Source organism: Struthio camelus, chromosome 3 (assembly GCF_040807025.1).
Source record: "Struthio camelus isolate bStrCam1 chromosome 3, bStrCam1.hap1, whole genome shotgun sequence".
NCBI classification, from domain to species: Eukaryota; Metazoa; Chordata; class Aves; order Struthioniformes; family Struthionidae; genus Struthio; species Struthio camelus.
The window spans coordinates 129,062,457-129,082,810 of record NC_090944.1 but is presented as its reverse complement, the minus strand read 5'-3'; the positions used below and the strand labels follow the sequence as shown (position 1 = coordinate 129,082,810).

The 20,354-nt window shown below is 38.4% G+C and overlaps 2 protein-coding genes across 24 annotated transcripts in view; one reads left to right on the top strand and one right to left on the bottom strand.

Annotated features, from left to right (window-relative positions):
* Window positions 1-5,124: 5,124 nt before the first annotated feature.
* Window positions 5,125-12,630, bottom strand: MKKS (MKKS centrosomal shuttling protein). Its single transcript, XM_009673987.2, has 5 exons — window positions 12,402-12,630; window positions 8,989-10,421; window positions 8,261-8,436; window positions 7,441-7,551; window positions 5,125-6,909 (listed from the first exon to the last, which is right to left on the bottom strand). The coding sequence occupies exons 2-5, from the start codon at window positions 9,977-9,979 to the stop codon at window positions 6,469-6,471; spliced, it is 1,719 nt and encodes a 572-aa protein (XP_009672282.2). The 5' UTR covers window positions 9,980-10,421; window positions 12,402-12,630; the 3' UTR covers window positions 5,125-6,468.
* A 738-nt stretch (window positions 12,631-13,368) lies between these two features.
* Window positions 13,369-20,354, top strand: part of SLX4IP (SLX4 interacting protein) — a 108,990-nt gene continuing 102,004 nt past the window's right edge. For 4 of the 23 annotated variants that reach the window (XM_068940269.1, XM_068940268.1, XM_068940266.1 and 1 more), the window contains exons 1-3: window positions 14,135-14,231; window positions 14,882-14,951; window positions 16,077-16,248. The gene's annotated coding sequence lies outside the window, so the exon portion shown is untranslated. Of the gene's footprint in view, window positions 13,490-13,877; window positions 14,236-14,881; window positions 14,952-16,076; window positions 16,249-20,354 lie in introns of those variants that run through there. The other 19 variants (XM_068940249.1, XM_068940271.1, XM_068940256.1 and 16 more) reach the window with 17 other exon arrangements.

Below are 20,354 nucleotides of genomic sequence, written 5' to 3'. Positions count from 1 at the left end.
ACAGAAAGCAAAAAGAGAAAAGAAGTTAGCATAAGCTGTTACCCATGCCATACATATCACTGTTCAGTAGATACTGTGTTAGAGCAAATATGGAAAAACTCACTTTTTTGAATCACCTTCTAGATTATCACATTGATATAGCAAGGGCGGAGCCATTCATTGATCCTCCAGCTATATCACATATGCTCTCATATCTATCCTTAGACAATGCTTAAATAGGCTTTTATAGGCACAAGTAAACAGTCTTCCCCCATTCTTCAAAGTTCCAGCCAGGGAATCCTACATAAAGCAGTTCATGGGCTGTTCCAAGCTAATTCTCATATAATTGCACTTCTCATAGACATTTCTTCTTGGGCTTCTCAGAAGACTGCCAGGTTTGGAAGCTCCTGTTTCTAAGGACACCTTCAACACCTCTTTTCTTTATAAGCAGATCCAGCCAAAAAAAAAAAAAAAAAAAAAAGTCTTTTCTAACATCTCAAACACTAGCAGGCTAACCTATCAGTTTTTACTTGACCAAAGTCTCTTTTCAACTTCAGGACTAACTACCTGCTATCCTCCTCACTTACTTAGTACAAACATCTTCAAGTAACAACAACAACAACAGTAAGTGATCTGGCTCTTAAATGAGAACAGCGCTCTACTACAGCTGTGCTAGATAACCCTCATCAGGAGCCACACTCTACATTCTTATCAGGGTACAACCAATAAGTTTAGGTTTTTCTTTACCCCTTTCTGTTTTGCCACAGGTTGCTCCTTTTAGCTGGTTGATGTCCAGGAGCAGCATGTATGTCTTCTGAAATGCTCACTACACAAGCAGAACAATCTCTTTTTCCAGAACCTCTTCCAGGTCTTAGGTTTTACTAATACTTAGTGCTCTTCATTTGCTCAACTTTTTCCTCAAGTTTCTTTAAAATCAGCAATTTTTCCATGTTCTTCAACAACAAATGAGAGTGCTCACAAAACTACCTCCTCTGAGGTATTTCTGTAACCCAGCTGGTTTTGCCAGAGTCTGCAGTTCATTTTTCCTACCAGCTTTGCCCTTTTCAGATGCATTTTTCTTCTGCTACCCACCATATTCCACCCACATCTGCAAGTGTTTTGCTTTCCTAATTACTTTTTCTATCATCTGCTGTATTTTTGCTTTTCAGTATCTGAATACCACCCTCATTCAGGTCCCTGTCTTCCTTACAGATAAAGAAAAGCATACCCAGCAGACTATAGCATGTTAGTGACAAGCAAGATTTGGAAACTAGAGGGTATTTCTTTAGCATTTGGCTCCAGTAGCCTCTGTCAATGTCTGTATCGGCAAATAAGGAGGACACAGAGGAGCAAATTTTGCACAATTCAACTGTTGGTGCTGAGGACCCTGCAGCTGCTCTATGCGTTTCTAACTAGCCCTAGCTTGGTCCTGTGAACCAAGGGCCCATTAGCACTTGGAGTTTATTAGACAAGTGCCTGGAACGTGTCTTCCAGTTTAATGTCATCCAAAAGGAATCCTGTTCATTTGATCAGCCATTGTTCCACAATACAGAACAGGATATAGTATGTTGGGAGATTTACCCTCAAAAGCGCCCTCCTAATCCAATCTAACGTACTCCCATCCTCTCCCTCTCAAACCCATAAGACCCCACTGATATTCAGACTTTTAGTACCTTATTTTCCTGTGCCTAGCTCTGACCATACCATGGGCCATTCCATGTAGCAGTGGAGGAACACACCCACAGATACAGAGAGAACTAGTCACATAAGACTGATTACGCTTTCTCTTTGGTACTTGCAGATTACCCAGGAAAGCAGCATCTGTGCCGTACATGTCCTATCCCTAACTCTAGCGCCTTCCTAACTCTGGGGGGACACAGTGCATCAGTTTAGGCAACTTACACTGATTTTGAGGTCCTGGAATTCCCTGGAATGTGCCAAGTCCCACGGATATTGAGACTTTGGAGGCTTTAGGTTCTCAAACCTCTCCCTGCTCCCTATTCCTCACCCTACTAATAACCCTACCACAAACCCTGTTAAAGCTTAGTATCCACTGACACATATTAACAACGAGTAATACTTTAGGGTATAGTGATACTCTCAGTTCTGTCTCTCCACCTCACAAACTCTTCCAAGTAATAAAACTGCAATAGCCTCTACTATTCCCTGAAAAATCACTCGGTTGCAGCTCTTGAGCATACTATTTATTAGCAGAGGATCCTCTTAGTCTCATACAGAAGCAGTGATGACTCAGTCTAGCTGAGTCATTGCTACAAACTGTAAACCAGTTTTTCCCCTCTCTTATTTTCTCTACCCCCATACTCACCAGGCATAACAGACTGGAGTAACTAAGGATGGCTATTAAAGATTAAGAAGGGGTTGTCTAGCTTCTCTGTTTGTAAAAGTCTTGATCATATCAAATAAAGCAAGAAAGCTACAGATAAAGAACAGCTGTTATGTTGTGGTATGCTGCCAAGCAAATGCTTAGTGGACAACATGTAATAGCGTTGTAATAGTAAGAACTAGTATTTAATGTGTACTTGAAAGCTATTTTCTGTCAGAATAGAAAATAACAAAGATACTAGTAGTCAATCTGGAGAACCCAGACTAGACACAGCTGTGGCCTTCAAGATACATGCTGAAGTCTGAACAAAAGGTTTTGGTGTGCAAGGAGATTCAAAACTTCAACTTTATAAAGAATATGTTAATAGTATGGTATAAAAATAAAAGTCTGCAGCAGGTATGTCTACAGACTATTTGCATATACTTAATGTAAACTAGGTCAAAAGTAATAGAAGTCACCAGAGTTAATGATTCAAAGTAGTCTGCCCAATGCTGGAACCTATTCTGCAATCAACTTTTTTAGTGTATGAGCTGAAGACATTGTGGCTACGTCTACATATGCTGCAAGCCTATTTCTGCTTCCAGCTTGAAGAATAAATCTGTATACACTTTTGGGTTTGTACTATGTGTGATTAATTTCTACAGAACAACATATGTAGACAAGAAGTAAAGGTATTCTGTAACTGTGAAGTTAAGATTGGAGTGTTACTGGCCATAAAGTTAACTGTATTATGCAATCACTCTTTGCTGATGAGCAAGCATAAATAAGCTCTTGTATTAGCTCCGGTTAAAGATACTCAAGTTCTAGAAATAAAGAAATATATTGTAAAGTGGTTAGCAACTGTCTTCTCACAAAGCCTGTCTGCACAGATTATAAGCATGCTGGAAGCTTGCAATAAAAACAGACTATTTCTTCATCTTGGTCTCAGAACAGTAGTAAAAGCGAACCCAATTTTAAAAAGCTCCTCCTATGGCATTGACTGACTCATATACAGATATTGATTTTCCTGAGATTGAAGAGTATAGTACTTATATGACTTCACATGGTGCTGCTGAAAACGTGACAAATACTACCTTTTGCTGCTCACCACAGCAAACTAAGGACACAAGTAAAGCTTAAAATTACAGTTTTTGGATAAGGTGGATTCTGTCTCACAGACACTCTGCTGTGCTTGTGACTCTTCAAACAGTATTTTCTTACAAGCTTTGGCAACAATAAATTCTCTCTTCCCTTACATGGAGAGATCAAATACTGTAAGGGTTGGTTAGTCTAGAAAATGCCCAAACACCCAAAAATCAATATCATCCTACCAATAGCAAAGTTAGGTTTCCCAAGCTCGTAAATCTATCTCTACCCTGTCTTTGAGGACCTGCATCAATCAGCATGATATAAGGATCTGGTCTAAAATATATGTAGAGTGCACACTCCGAAGTAATACATGATGCAGTAAGAATTGCTGAGGTGTCTGACAACGCTTATACTTCAGGTTCATCCATTCCTGTATATGGCCATAAATTCACATTTTCAGTGTGCATCCAGAGAAGTATAAGGCAATGAATTAGGCTACTGTTAGTTACAGTAATATGATGCTCCTGGAGTTTCAGAGGGTTTAAAAAAAAAAAAAAAAGTGAACCAGAAGGCCTATGTAGGGAGCGCAGGGGAGGTTTTCCTAATAGATTAGTTTTCAAGGAGCCTATGTAAACCCTGGGCAAAGTTCCTTTAGTGAAATGCCTGTGTTCTTTCAATCCCAAAATACAGGGAAGAAATGGCCCTTTTTGCAAGTAAATTTTCCCAAGAAACATGGGAGCGGAGCAAAGTTATTTTTGTGCTGCTCTTATTTTCAGAATCAAAATCCCATTTACTTGCATTTCAGAAAAATATCCAAAGCTGGATATCTAAGTTACCCACTAAAAGCTATAGGAACACTGTAGCAAAACTGAGAACTGAACAAAACTGTCTGTAAGATGGATTGCTAGATGCTCGTTCATCCTTCTTTTCAGGCACATTGGAGATTAAAATTTGTTATTAAAACCATATTTACACATGAAAGACTCTTTGTTTGGTTCAGGTCTATGTGATTTTTTTTTACCTATTCATCAAAAATTAAATCTAACCAAAGATTTTCTCTACCTCAGAGAGCTTACACTTTATTTTGCTATTATTAAAATATTTTAGACAACAACATGCTACATTTTGCTAAGTTTTCCAGATGCTTTCACAATATTCTAACTATTCTGATTTTCTTAAAACTGTGAAGGCAAAAAAAAAACAAGGATAGATTTACAGGCAACTCAGTTGTTTTACAGTGGCTGTGAACTGATCTTTAGATACCGAGACAAGTGGACACTAGCAACTACTTCTACTTAAATATTGCTTTAATTTTCACTTAACAGCCGTACTCACTAAACTCAACATTTTGCACTGCATGACAAGCTGCTATTTTGGAAAGTAAAATACTCTAATTTGGTACTCTGTGTTAGAGACTCATCATTAGCCAAAGTATCAGCAAGATTCCTCTGTGTTGTAAAATACATATCATCATTTAGCTCCATTTTTCCTGATGTTTTCATACGTTTCATTGTACACAGGAGGATCTACAGATGAAAACATTCTTTTTATTAAGCAAATTTAAATAGTCTCCATTTTAACCACTTGTAATATTTTTTTCACAAATTCCCAATTGATGTCTTATAGCACTGAAGCAATAACTCCAGTTCATAAAGAGATAAATAGCCTCACATTCTTTCTAGTGATAAAATGAATTTTATACTCCTAAAAATGAAAAGGATGATGCAAAAAGGTCTGAGAAGATGTATTTTTAATTACATATTTCAAAACTGAGTTATACAAAACAGAATTTCACTCTTTATATTCAGTACGTATATCAAAAAACTTAGGACACCAGGAAACAAATAAGCAGATTAGTCTGTGAGTAATTCAGTTCCTTTGAGGAAAGGTATGTCATCAACAACTTGACCCTTGTGTTTGAAAGCCAAGAGCGAGAAGAAAAGAGGTTAAAAAAAAAAAAGAATTTAAGGAAGAAACTGTAACACCCCTTTTGATCTTGCATGCAAGCTGAAATGAGAAAAGGTAAGTTTCAACCACTCAATCTATAGCCCTATTTAAGGATCAAAATAAGCCTTAGCAGCTTAAAGCCTTACTTCATTAAAAGTAAAGAAGCTATGCATAGTCAAGGAGTTAACTGAATGGTAAGTGGGACACTCTTACTTGAACCTTTGGTTAAGATGACAGAAATATCATTATTTATAAATTGCCATGTATTCCACATAAAACAATGAAATTCCACCATACAAAAGTCTTTTTTTCCCTGCCACAGTCAGTCTGCCATTTCTTTTCAAGTCTTCCATTACCTGCTACCTTAAGATCTTCAGGCTGAATTTTAATAACTTGCTAAATAAGTTGCTTATATGATTTGAAAATTTTGCAGCAATTTAGAAACAGCAAACATATATAGCATGTGGTGATAAGATCTTCAGAACAAAACTTGAAAATAAGACAAGTGGCTCAAGATATTTGCCAAGGAAAGCCTTCACTTTTTACTTACAAAATTAAAATTACCAACGATAAATGTCTTGTTGCAATATGACGGTCCGTTTGAATGCGTAAAGCTTTTGTTGAGGCTACAGAGTCTAATCCATTACATAGATGTTTTCTCAGCAACTCAAATTTTTCTACATTCCTCAGAAGAGACCAGAGCTAACAGACATTCAACACTTGCATAATATAGGGAGAACATCAAGCGGGTCACCTTAAATTCAGCACTAAATATATTGAAAGAGCACAATCAAATCTCCTGGAAGCATGCGAGAAACTCATAATTTTTGAAGTGTTATTCACTTGCCTGAATATACTACTTGGAATACTCTAAGTCACACGCTACTGTGATTCGCTGTGTACTTGGCTAATCGTTTAGCAGCTTCTAACAGGGGAAAAAAAAAAGAAAAGGCTACAAGGCACAGTAGACTAAGAATCAGAAAAGTACTTAATTTAAATGTTGTTGGCAATTTAGATTTCTGTCTGCTGTCCATGCTCCGACTGCTCCTAAGTTTATCTTAACATGTTATCTATTACCCTGCTCTCAAGTAAGCAGCTTGCTGGGCAATGCAATTCACACAAGAAGAGAACTAATTTTGATCTTCAATTATGCAGGAGAGATCTAAAATCAGATTGGCTGTCTCCACAGCTACTTGTAAGCCACTACACTTTGCAGCAAAACAATCCAATGTCAGAAAGTCAGTAGCTTTTACTGAAGGCTCTTTAGGGCAGCTCTGAAGAACAGGAGAGCTAAAATGGCTTTGCAAAATCCTCCAGTCGAGATTCTGAGTGTTATTGTTAATCCCACAGCCACATTTTGAAACTAAATTTGACCAGTTAGAGACGGAAGAAAAACCTGACGGAACAAACCAGCAGTGTCCATAAACCATGTCTGCAAAAACGTCTCCATCATCATGATTCAGAGAGCAAGCTACAGACTCCAGTGAGCGGCAAAAGGCATCAGCAACCAATTGGTATTGTGTCTGAGAACAATCTATAGCTTTAAAACTGCTAGTCGACAGATTACAACTCTAAAAAACAAAAGAGAAAAACCAACAGAAAATTAGAAAAGTCTTTTACAGAAGTAGATAACTTTATCAAACCCATATAATACTGTTGCATGTTTTAAACAGACACTTCACATCAGTCAACTAAAAAAATTGTTAATGTGATGGCTTTTCCCGATAGTAAAGATTTCTAGACAAGTCAGAGTTGAGTTCTGCATGACTAGCACAATACAAAAATTCTACACGTTTTTATTTTGTTAAATACATGAAAAAAAATGAACACTTCCTATAATTAATGGATACCTAAAGTGACACTCAGGAATACAAATACAGCAAAACTAAAATGAGAGTTAAAACTAAAATAGAGATCATTAGCACCAAGTGCTTCAAAAATGTTGTTTTATATTAGTTTTTTAGAGAATAAAAGTGCAACATTTATTAATTTAGTACATTGAAAACAAGTATTTTAAGTGTAATGGTAATTCTACATAAACTAAGTTCTTGTGGCCTGAGTACGTTAAGCGGCTTTAAATAATCTTGCAAGGCCTTACGTACCTTGTGTCTTACGTACGAAGCCAAGTGAGTTTCTGTACAGCCACCCCCTAACAGGGCAAGAGGTTCCTTGATTGTTAACTGTAACACATGCTCTGCAGCTTCATAGGCACGCTGAAAACCATATGAATTTGTCATTACACATACCATAATTAGTAGTATTTCCCATTAAACAAAACACTATTGAAACAAAATTTCCAGTAATTTCTGGGATATACTTTGTAAAGTTGAATTAAGTGTGAATGTAGGCCTGCTGAGGGATTTCCAACATGCTTATTTCATGAAAAATTGTGTTCATTTGTCCATACTTTGCATTGAAAAGCATAAGTGAAATAGCTGTATCTTACTCCTTTTCATAAAAGGAAATTTTTTATAAAATTCAAACAGTAACACCACCACTTTTAGAGTAACTATACAATGCAGAGCTATGCTTGACTACAGCTGCAGGTGTTGCTGCTGCAAACCCTCTCCTGGGCAATTTTTCCTTGTGCACTCATATATCAAGTGATGAGAATATAAGTGTTTCTCCAGGACTGGCCTCAAAAACAGGTGAAAAATGCTTCCGTCTCTAAATGACTTCCACGATTAAAATAGAGGCATGAAATGAACATGAGCGCTTCAGGGTTCTTATAATTCCAGGAAGAGGTAGCTTCTGAATTCCTCTTTAGAAGTTATGTACTTAAATTCTAAGTAAGCTCCATTAAGGCACTCAAATGTTTTTTCTAACCTCACTGTCTGTATACAGTTCATTACCCTCTTTCATTTTTTTTCCCCCCAATAAAAGTATGTGTTTTTATGGAATATTTCAGGAAAACTTGCCTACCTTCAATTCATCCCATGTGGTTTCATTTCTGTTACAGAGCATCAAACAGCAGACAAGTGTGTCATTAGGAATTAGATGCACAAAATGTTTTGAAGCAAAACTCTCAGTGCACACATCCTTCAAACTGCCATAACAACTGGGAGAGAAGGAATGTACGGAAGCTATAGGCTTTGAACCTGTTTGATTAAGAAAAGCAAAGAACAGCATGTATTACCGTCAATCAAAATAGCTGTCTGTTGCATTTCACAAGGCATGAAGTTATTTTTTGCTCTCTTGGATTTTTAAATGGTATATGTTCTTCAAGGTACGCTCACGTCTTTAGCAGATGTAGAAGTCTTTAGCAGAAACCAACATAATATTTTCTAATTGTAACATTTAGTGACAGTTCATGATAAAAGTAGTAACTTCATCATTCTCATTAAATGGAGTTTAAAAATGATCTACATCTGCCAATTTCTATCATTCATTGAGCAGCAAGCAGTACTCATGTGCACTTATGTCATCATTACAGCTAGTCAGCACAAAACTGACCATCTTAGAAAAAAGGTTTTCAAACTAGAAGAGAATAGCAACTCTTACTCTACAGCTAAGGCAGGAAAAAAAAAAAAAAAAAAGAAACCTTACTCTGCAACCACACTAACCTATTTCACTCACTGCATATTTTGTACATTTTTATTATGAGACAAACATTAAGAATATTTGTTTCTCATCTAAAATTCACTTGTTACCTGTCATTTGACTCAGGGGTTCCATCATAGATAGTCCAACTCTGTCTACAGTGACGACGTGATTTTCTTTCAGATACTGTTTCAAGGATGGATGGATAACTTTCTGGCACACTACAAGGCCAATCTCATCATTAACCAACTGCTTTCCTACATTAAGTAACTGATCCAGTTCTGACATTTCTAGAGAAATCCCATGATGGACTGTTATACTTCCTTCTTCAGGGTTGAAAAGGTCTCCTGACATAGACACACAGAAAAGTGCTACCTTGATAATGTTTGAAGAAATTCTTTTGACAGATAGTGGTTTTGCCAGTTGAGTTTCTGGTGTTTCAAGCAGTAGTCCAGGAAAAACCATAGAATCCACAACTCTTCTACCTTTCACAGGCACTATTATACACTTCCCTAAAACAGGATTAGTTTCAACATGACATGGAACAGTAAGCAAAAAAGCCTTTACAGTCAGTGTGGTCAGATGATCAACTTCTGTTTTATTAAGCATGCAAGCAGGTTTGCTTGTTAAAACGCTACGTACCAAACAAAGAAGAGTCTCAAGATTGCCGAAATCCACGGACACTCGACAACCACAGGCCTCAGATTTGAGGTAGTCAGTACATAAGCTCAAAAGATGTTTGCTTATTTTAATAACAGTACAAGACGCAAAGTTTATCCTTTTATAGTTTTCAATCAAGCTACAGCAAAGAATGGCAGTAAATAAGCCACAGTCACTGAAGCGGGATATATGATTCTGTACAGAGGCTGTCAGAACCATTAATATAGGATGACTGACAGAGAGACAACGGAGTACAGCTGAAGACTGTGAAGTTGTACAAACATATCCTCCCATACCATTGTGGAGCTGTTTGAGCCTACCAGCAGGACCATAGCAAGATTTCAATATACCACTTAGCACAGACAGTGACTGATGAACCGTATCTTCAGCTAAAGGTTCACTAACACATAATGAAGGCTTTTTAGCTTCAACACGAGACATTTTCAAAATAAGATTTTAATTCTGGCCAATGAAACATTAGATCTCATTTTCACTTCAATCTCAAATTCATAGCACTTTTAAAATTTTAAGTGGTACATTTTTATTCTTTACAGCCAGGAATTACTATTTTAAATGTGATATAGTACATACAGTATAACAACTACTTTCATTTAGCTGTTCATCATACACCTTTTAAAATCTAGCGTAAATACTATTGTGAAATGAATATGTAACGGCAGCAGAAGGCTATCTCATTCACGACGATCTTTTTTAATTTCCGAATGCGAGTGAACAGATTTTTTTGCAACTAAGTTTACAAGCGTACTACCAATGTGGACGCCTATAAGCGACAGTCCTGCCACGAGCAGAAAGTTCTTCCTACTCCAGCTAGTTTTCATCTCTTCTTTCTGTAGCATTCACCAATGAAAAGCTTCAATTATACCTACAATAAACATAACATGAAAATATTAGTGTAATCTCACAACAATGTTACTTACATAGCATGAACTGTCATTCTATTTTCCATTAAAAACTCACATATGCACTAACAAATACCAAACTACAGCGCTATTTAATTGAGAAAACCTACCAATGTTATATATAATACAAGCAGCTGGTACACAAATTACGCATTTCTGTCAATTAACATCTTCAATTCTGACCTCCAGTTTGTATACTGTCTTACCTTTAGGTCTGTAAAGAGCAGGCTGCTATAAACCACAGTGAATTGTATGAAAATGCAAGGTTATAGTGCCACTAAGCTCTTCTTACTGCAGAAAAAAAGAACTGAAATACTCAGCTCCGCTTCCCAGGGAACAACTTTAGAAGCAAAATGTTTCTATCTAATGTTTAGAAACATTAGCTGTTAATGTTCAAACAACTTTTAAAACTCTTTGCCTCTGAAAGAAGGGTTTCTTACCCGAAAAACTTCTAGCATAAATAAATTTAATTTTTTTCAGCTCTCTTTTAAAGACTTCAGAGTTTAAAGGGATATTTTAAATTAAAAAGTATTTAACTATGATGTTAAAAAGTATTTTACATCTTTAACTATGTCTCAACCATCTGCCCTTTTGGTATTCAATAGCTTTCACTACAGATATCCTGTTCCATGTGACTGTCAGGGGTGTGATCATGTTAAGGCAATTGCTTAAAAAAAAATAAAACAGCTGCTTTATTATAGTACCAATCAAAGTGTAATTACATTCCTTTAATATTTCTAAAATCCAGCATTTCAGGATGAATTTCAGAACGAATAAGGAAAGGCGAGTGATGCCATTTTAAAAATAAGGAGCATCCAACAATCTAGCAACACTGATAACTTGCATATTGGAAACACTAAGGAATAAATATAACGCTAATATCTTAATTATCATCATGTATGATGACATACCACGGTAGCACTTTTCAGGCATGAAGTGCAGCATGAGTAGACTGCATGCTAGGATTTCGTAAAATTTCATTCTGACCACTGCTAGTAATGATACAGAAAAATGTTACTGGACAGCAGTAAATGTCTTTGACTGTTTATGCTAGGCACATTACGTTCTGGATGTGTGTGTAAAATGCCATTTAATCAGTACGTTCAAAGAGAGACTTAACGTCCTTAACCCTTAATGGTTAAATATAAATATTGCATAAGCCAAAGAGAAAACTTAAGGGACAACTGCTGGGGCTTAAGGATTTTAATAATTATTAAGTGAGGGAAAAAAACTTGATATCCTACTCAATGACAAGAGCAAAGCTGCAGAAAGGAATAATTTCATGAAATTAATTCTGAACTCATTTGAATTCCTGTAGTCGTTTTAACGTACCCTTCAACAGAGCCAAGAGTTTGCAGCACATACTGGTGCTTATGATTGAAGGTGACTTGTAACTGTTCTCAAAAGTCAAAAAAGCCTTTAACTTTGTACTGAATATACTTAAACAAAACTACTTATTTCTATTAATACATTTATACATAGTCACTGCAGTATTTAAGCCTCTCTAATACTTAATAGCCTTGCCTTTTCTGAAATAGTAACGGCTATCACTACTATAACAACACAGACTATATTACTATGGGAAGTCACCATTATTTCCGGGTAGTTTTGGTCTGCAACACTGCCCTTACAAGTTGGACTCCTGGAACTGACTCGAACTTGACTTGGTAAGTCATGAGGTTTTCTGTTTGTTTTTAAAAAACTTTATGACATAGAATGACAAAACTTAATTGCTCCTATCACACAGGATTTAGCAGTAATTTTTGAGAAGATGGATGATGTATTTTTAGGTCTATACAACTACCAGGTTAACTAAGTTTCAGAAAAGAATACATGTCTCAGACTACGACCAGAGCAGCAGGACTGCATCTGTCAGAAAATTCTGATTTCACAGACTCATCTATTTTCTCAAAGACAAAGATGCAACTAATTAGGAAACTTACCCATAATACACAGCATTACTGCTATTTTTCTTTATTTTTGTGTTCATTTCGCAGCACGTATGCCACAATCCCAGGTTCTGGAACAAAGTCCTCCTCTGTCTTCACTTGGAAAATAGGACTGGACTTGATGTGAAACCACCCCCAGTGTACCAGCCCAAGGCTAGTTCCCATAACAATCAGAACTTTGTAGTCCTTCCAGAAGGTTTTAAGACCCATTGTAAACTCGCATCTACCTAGGTAAAGATAATTTATTATTTTAAAAATATCCTAAAAATCCTTTGTTCCTCTACTGTACTAGCACAGAACAGATAAACCTGAATATCAGTATCATTACAGTGCAACAAAAAATTAAAAAGCAAAGTGACACAATAAAGCCTTACTTTGTGAACTTTAAAAAAAAGGAGGCTTTAAAAATAACAGTTCAGACATCTTGAAATGCTAATTGCTATATTTGCTTCAAACTTCAGAGCGCTAAATCTTAAAGCTTTGTTAAGTACTTTGTTATGTCTAACTACTAACGTTAGTGCTTCAGATGGCAAATATTTGAAGACTAAGTCTAAACATAAAGTAGTTTTAAACTACCCCAATTTGTCCATAGTTAAGAGAAACAGATGACTAACAGAGCACATAATATGGAAGTCTTAACTCGTACGTCAAACAACTTATTGTACTTCTGACATCGCTTTTTGTAGGCACTTATGCCTAACTACCATATCTCTTTATCCTTGCTTTTTAGAAGTTACTACTGTATCAGTACAAAAAAAAATAATAAATTCATCCGCATGTAAAAAGTAGCAACACGCAAGATCCTACTTTCCATACGTTTTCGTTAGGAAGTACCTACTATTATGGGGGGGGTGGGGGAAGCATATGCTCAAATTTTGTATCAAAATAACCCCTTCCTTTAACAGCCACAAAGATGCAAGCCGCAGAGCGGATGCTCTTAACCAGTTTGAATCCCTTCACTTCCTCACAGGGGCAGCGTGCGCTACCGGCTCGGTCTCCATCACGCTACGGGGACTTCACTCCTTTACCGCACCGCTCCAGGCGCAGGACAGAGGCGGCCTTCACAACTACGCGCTCCTGCGGTAAGTGCGACCAGCAGGGTGCCGGCTCCGGAGGGTGGTGTGTGTGTGGGGGGGGGGGGGGGTCCCCTCGCTCCGCGCGGCCCAAAGGTGACACGACCCCCGCGGCCCAGCCCTGCCGGGGCGACCTTGCACCGCGCACGCCCGGAGCCCTCCTGGCGCTCACCTCGGCTCTGGCGGCAGCCGGCCCGCAGCCCCCGCCGGGCACGGAGCGGCCCTAGCGAAGACGCGGCCGCCCGACGCGGCCACCGCTCCCACCGCCCGCGGCCGCGCCAACGGCTTCGGCCGCCTCGCGCGGCCACCGGCGCGTTTAAACCGCAACGGCAGCGAAGCCCTCCGCGCGTCACGGAAGTGCCTCCTCGCGCTCCGTCCGTCCCTCCCTCCCTCCACCGCACGTCACGGTAACTGAGGGTAACGGCAGCGGCTCCGGACGCCGTACGTCCCAGCTCACCCGCCATTGGCCCGGCTCTGCTCACGTGACAACGAAGGGCGCTTGCCCTTCTCTAAAAAAAAAAAAAACAAACCAGAAACAAAAAACAAAAAAGTACAGGCTTAGCCACCCGCAAGCCACTGTCCTCCCGGCCATTTTGAGTGTGGGCAAAGTTGGGTAAGTAGCGGCTACAGCCGGCCGCCATTTTGGATAGGGGAGAAGAAGCTTGTGCGCGGTAGCCATCTTGGTTGGGGGCAGAGGAGCCGTTGGAACCGTTGGTGGCGGGTGCAGCGCGGAGCGCGGAGGAGGTGCGATGTGAGTGAGTATGGAGCGGCCGCGCAGCCGGCGCCCGCTTGTCCTCTCGCTCGGGAGGCCGCTTGTGGAAAGCGGCCGCACCTGGGCTTCAGTCTCGCTTTTCTCTAGAAATAAACCGTCTCGGTGATGTCTTAACGGCCGGTTCCCTGCGCACTTGCCTCAGGCTGGTGCCCCCGCTGCGCCCCGGCACCCCCCTCCTGGCCCGGCCGCTTATGCTGCCGCTGCCTCATCTGCTGCTGCCGTTTTCAAAATACATCCCTCTAAATCATCAGCCCTCAGGCTTAAAAAAAGAAAATCTGATCTTCGTTTTCTGTATAACTCCCAATGCAGTCACTCTGCATTACTTGCTCATTCAGCTGTCTGAGCCTTCCTGCAGGTAGAGGGTACCCTGACCAAGCCTCCCCCCCCCCCAAACAAAATAGCAACAAGAAACCCAGAGCCTTCCATGCCAGTTAACTGGCCTCTTCTCAGAATTACTCTATCCTCCACTCTTATTCTGTTCTCCACCTTTTCTTTACTCGCTCATTTCTCCTCTTTCCTTCCACTCCTGGAGTCACTGTCAGGAATATCTTCTGTCGTGTTCATGTGTCATTGCATGATCTTATTTCCTGCAAGGGGAAAAAATTGATCTTTTTTTTTTTGTCCTGAAGCACTTTTTTGTGAAAAACTGTCAGCTGTGACTCTGTGAGCCACACGTGGGTGTTCTTCAACAAGAGGCAGGTAAAGCTTATGCATTTTGTGTATGGTTGCAAAGTTTACAACCAAAAGATTACATGTTTTTAATGTATAATCTCTATGCAGAAAGGAGTATAACAAAATTTTCTGTTTCTTGGAATGGTTGGGATTTAACATTCTATAATATAAAAACAAAATAACCAGCAACTATCTGCAAGGGGCACGTTGTTTCTCAGAGTTTCTAATTTCTGTAGTTCTCTGCAGTTGCATGGTGAAAGCATAATATTTTTGCTCTTATATTGTTGAACTTTAGAGATGAATTAGGAGTTTATCAATGAAGGAGTTTAGATAACAATGAGGTAAAAATATGCAAACCTGTTGGAATAGTAGCTTTCAAAGGTTAAGTGGACAAATTGGGAAGAGTGGGCCTGAAGAATCACAATAGAAGAAAGCTTGAAAAGTCTGATGTGTCCTTCCAGAACTAGAAACAGTTTATCAAATATGAGTATTGCTGAGTGTTACACTTTACTAAATACTGATGTTCCCTTGATCAGAAGAAGAGAACTTTAGTGCGTGCAGTAGGAACTGGATGAAGGAATGGATTCAGAACTTAATGTACCTGGGGGTCTTGACTTATGAAATTCTGGCGTGCTATAAAATGATAAGATAGGGGGTGGGGGAAGGGATTAGAATTAAAACCCAGAAAAGATCCTGTATGTAAGAGCCATATCCCAAATTTTCCATATTATTGCTAGGTAAATATTTTCCTCTCTAAACCATTGAGTGAGATTTTCTTTTTACCTTTTCCCTGTAAATCTCATGCCTCTTTCTGCATGTTGGCTGAGCTTCAAGAGGAGAAATGGAGAATGTCTGCCCCAACCTAACTTAAATCTCTACCCTTAAGAAAAGGATTTCGAGATACTGCGTTTCCTGCATGAGAGCTGTAATTATGCTAAAAGAACATTCACAGATATTTGGCTTCCATAAATAACTCTGGGCCCTGAATCAAGAGTGGAGAGGGTTTAACTCAAATATCTAAGGTCTGGAGAGTTCATAAAAAATCTGTTTAACGTTTGCCTAATTTTTACTCTCTTAGAAAAATTGTTAATAATGGCTTGTTTTAGTGAGTTCCTCAATTAGCATTTGAGTTTTCAGTTTTGCCTTTTCCAGGTGCCTGGTTCTCCTTTTACATAAAGACACCCAAAAATGGGCAGAATGTGAAAAGTTTGCAGCAGTGCTACCAAAGTATTAGAAGTTGGCTTTTGTGTGGCTGGCGTTTTCAGTTCCTGATTCCCAGTGAGTTCCAAATTCCCTCAGCGCTGGAAGCAGCTTCTTTGCAAAGGTAAGATACTGTTCACAAGCTGATTTAAGCGAATAAAAAAAAAGAAAATAAAAACACCTTAGCTCTCTGAGAGGCCATATCTCCTGCCTTCTACTGAGTTTCCACCATTCCACTTAACCTCAAATTTAGGAAAGAAAGACTGCATCATTTTTGAAACATGTCTGACTCTTGCTAAAGGGAACCTAGGTGTTTAATCCTAGATTTTGCTTTCTTGTATAGGTTGGCCATCAGAAATTTGAGTGTTGAAATACCAGGTCTAGACTTCTTTTTTACTTTTTTTTTTTTTTTAATATGACTAATTTCTGAGAGGAGTTTTTCTAGTGTATTTGCTTATTTCCACATTTCCTTATGCCCAAATTACTTTTCAGGCTTAGATTAGTTTGTGACAGATACGGTATTCTAGGAAACAGATTTTTGTCACCAAACAGTAGCAGCTGTAGTAGTTCGCTACCTTTCATGTTTTTTGCAACATAGAAAATATCAAAGCTAAGTTTTCCATGGGTTGCCGGCTTCTTTTCTTGTAAAAGTGATAGGTAGTTTTCTCATTCCCTGTTGTTATTAGGTTTCTTTTTGATCTCTGAGTTTCTGATCTTTTTTCATCTCTGACAGATCTGTGATTTTCCTGATGGACACATTAGGCATATTCTTTTTGTTGTTTTACAGATTGGTTTACAGCTTTTATGTCTTCTGTATTTCCTTTGCCTCCTGTGTACTGCCAGTGAAGAAGATGATGTAGTCAGAAAATTGGCTTACTCGCATGCAGTGGAAATTGAATCAAGGACAATTTTCCTTGCACATCTTTTTGTCTTCCGTAGTTTTGTAAACTGGATTTGGAGAGTAATTTTTGTCTGCCAAAGCTCCTTTTTCACTGCAGTAGCATATTTGTTGCAATAGTAGTGTTCTGGGTGGCAAAGTTAGGCTAAGAAAGTCTTGTGATGCCAGAATAATATCAGCTGGTTCATCCCCATGTCTTGTTTGTTTTCAAGAGGGACATGAGCGTATGGTGGGGAGGTAATGTTCTGGTATGTTTTTTTGCAACTCTTATTCGTATCATCGCTACTGTAAGAATTAGTGATAAAACATTAACAGTCCAAATATTGTCCTTGAGTTCACAAGCCTGCAGCAACCTTGTGAGTCATGTGCCGCGTGCTTCCAGGAACATAGGAGCTTGCCTATGCTCCTATGTATGTCATTTTCTGGGCTGGATATGGTAAACTACCTTGCATGCTATCATTCTGAGCTTTTGCTAACCATATTCCAAGGTAGAGGTCATTCAGTGTAAATATTTTAAAAGTTTATTTAATATCGCTGGTGCTGTTGCAGGAGCTCTTAGTTGATGGTATACTCCACAGCAAATTAAGATTTGGTTGTTATTTCTCTGCCACTGTTTTTCCTATTTTTCCTTTTTTTTCTTTTTGGTTCAGGGGGAAAGCTAGGGATTATTATTAAAGCTCTGATACTAAACTTTTATTAAAATAAAATAAAAAACACAAGCTCTGAAATGTCGCTGTTAATTTGGAAGCAAGTTTTTTTTTTTTTTTTTTTTTTAAGAGAATCTGAAGAGTCATAGTTACCCAGGTTTTGTAGTATTTTGACAGATGTTTTATGTATTTTATTTGATTTTCACTTTTGCATGATGCACCTTCCGTGGAGTTCTTGAATGCTAGTAATATGATGTTGTGCACCATATAAGAAGCTGAAGAGTTCAGTTGGTTTTCACTTTGCTGGCTGCCATTTTGTTTTAGCTTCTATTGCAACCTAGTTCTAGCGACTGCTATTTCAAGCATTACTAGGTTTTTATTTTCTACTAAGATTCTTACAGTAGTTCTACTAGGTTTACTTCTACTTCCACTTTACTACCACTGTGAACTGAAACAGAGCAAATGATGTGATATTCCAAGTGGTCCAGAGCACCGTTCCCTACTTTGTTTTTCTGGAAATTGTTGTCAATAAAGTTGACAGAGTTTACTCAAATAACAAAGTTTCTAGGACTATTTTGTGTGAGGGAGAATGCTAGTTTATGTGGCAGAAAGCATGGCATGGCATCCCACCTTCTGTGTGTGTTGCTCTTATTTGAAAACTTGATTTACTTTGTATTACTCTCTGCTTACTCTTACTGTGTAGCTGATGTGGTACAATAGATGTGAATCCTCTGTTTCTAAGCTTTTCAGAGCATAGTGGAAGCATTAATTTTTATTATATTAAATTTCATTTTCAGTAGTTACTTGTAGAATAACTCAGTTCAAAATCATTTGTATCTGGTTACAGTAATATACTTTGTTACATAAAAGAGACAGATAAGAAGCTAGTTTACTTCTCACTGTGATCTTTTTACTATTTCTGTTTCTTACTGCTTGGATATTGACGTTATATATAGGCAAATCATTGAAATCGTTGGGAGTTTTCTCTGAGCCAGGATGTGGGATTGTGGTCTTGCTGCTTTCACGTTTTCATGTAGTTGTTTTCAGATGTCATGTCTCAACACTTAGGTGTTTAGGATGGGAAAAACTGCACACAAGTAATTGTTTAGTTCAAAACTATTGCTGGTCAGTTTTCAGATCAAAATTATCTCTGCTATGCTATGCAGTTCTTCAGTGGTTCTTTATCCTGTTTCACAATTTTTTGAAGTTAAATAGGGATAATGACTGCATTTTGAAATATTTAAGTGTAGTTCGTGGCAGAGACCTTGCTGACCTGACTTATATTCTGAATTTTTGACATCTCTGTCAGAGTGATTTGCAGTAACTTGACGTATGCAGTGACAAACTGGAATGTGTTTCTCCATTTATATTCTTTTCCTGTACTATCTCTTACCAAATTGTCCCGACTTCTCTAGCTTATTAAGAAACTAATTCTTTAGAAGGTTTTAGAACATAAAAGGCAACTTTGTTGTCCGTGTGCTTTCTGTTGCAGTTCATATATCACAGGCAGCAGCTACAAGAGCTTGCCTGCTTCCTTGGTTTTGAAGCTTGAGCTGTGTGTTTGGGTACTCGTTCTTCTGCCAGCGTACTGAGACCCTTGTTCACCTGATTTTCTCTCCAGTCTAGGTCCCTTCCTTGTCTGTTGCCTTTGGTCCCATACTGTGTGAAAACAGTATACATCTTAACCTTTTATTCCCTATTTTTCAAAGGTATAAAAATGGTGCCATCAGCCCATTCCATGTCTCTTCTGAATCCTAACTCTTTGGCGTTAGCTGGAAAATTTTTTACCTATTCTTCCCGCTCAGCAACTGTATTATGTTTTGACAAATGAATATTTAGCTCCCATTATTGTGGAGAGAGATGATCTTCCCCTAGTAGTTTCAGTGCTGTGTCCCTAACTGCGTTGTAAGTTGGGAAAAAGGCAATTAAAAAACTGAAATCTGTTTAGAAGGTGACTAGAGCTATGATTTGAATTGCAAGCCTACTTAAAACCTGTGGACATTTGAGGGAGGCTATTGTTCATCTAAAAAAGTTCTTAGTGATTAACAATATTGATAAAATCTGTAAATCTAACTGTCCCCTGGAGAGTAGAACAGATTTCAAGATCCAGGAATTATGTTAATTGTGGAGTCTCTTAATAGTAGGAGTTTCTGGAACTTTTCTCTCATACCCAGTGAAGGGCATGTTTAGCTTTCAGGGTGAATGGATTCTTCCTAAGCTAACTGGAGTGGTCTGAGGCAGGGCCAGGATCTGTGCAGCTGGGTACCCCTTAGTCAGTAACTCAAATTAAGCAATCTAAACACTGGAATAAGAAGGAGAAGCGGATGTCTGAAATTTGTTTTCTTTTTGTACAGAGAAAAGAATGCTTGGGTCACTTTTCTGTTATATGTATAATAGTATAAAATTTAAATAAATAAATATACTAGGTAGATCTTCTGTCAAAAAGCTGACCGGAAACAATAGTTTCAAAAGAAAAAAAACCCTCTGCTTTGTTTTTGAACTTGTTCAAACTCTGATGCAGCTGGTTATCAGAACTGCAAGTAGGGAATGGTTTTCTTAATTCTGAAATTAGCAACATCAAGCAGCAGTAAGCAAAGTTCCTGTTAAGAGAGCATGATGGAGGAAGTTATTTCTATAGGGCCGGTGAGGTGCATGCAATAGGACATAGACAGGCTGCTTGTAGGC

Coding starts and splice junctions, on each gene's coding strand:
- MKKS (XM_009673987.2), bottom strand. CDS start 9,979: ATGTCTCGTGTTGAAGCTAAAAAGCCTTCATTATGTGTTAGTGAACCT. Junction 8,437..8,988: donor ACCCCTGAGTCAAATGACAG/GTAACAAGTGAA, acceptor TTAATCAAACAG/GTTCAAAGCCTATAGCTTCC. Junction 6,910..7,440: donor CTTCGTACGTAAGACACAAG/GTACGTAAGGCC, acceptor TTTGTTTTTTAG/AGTTGTAATCTGTCGACTAG.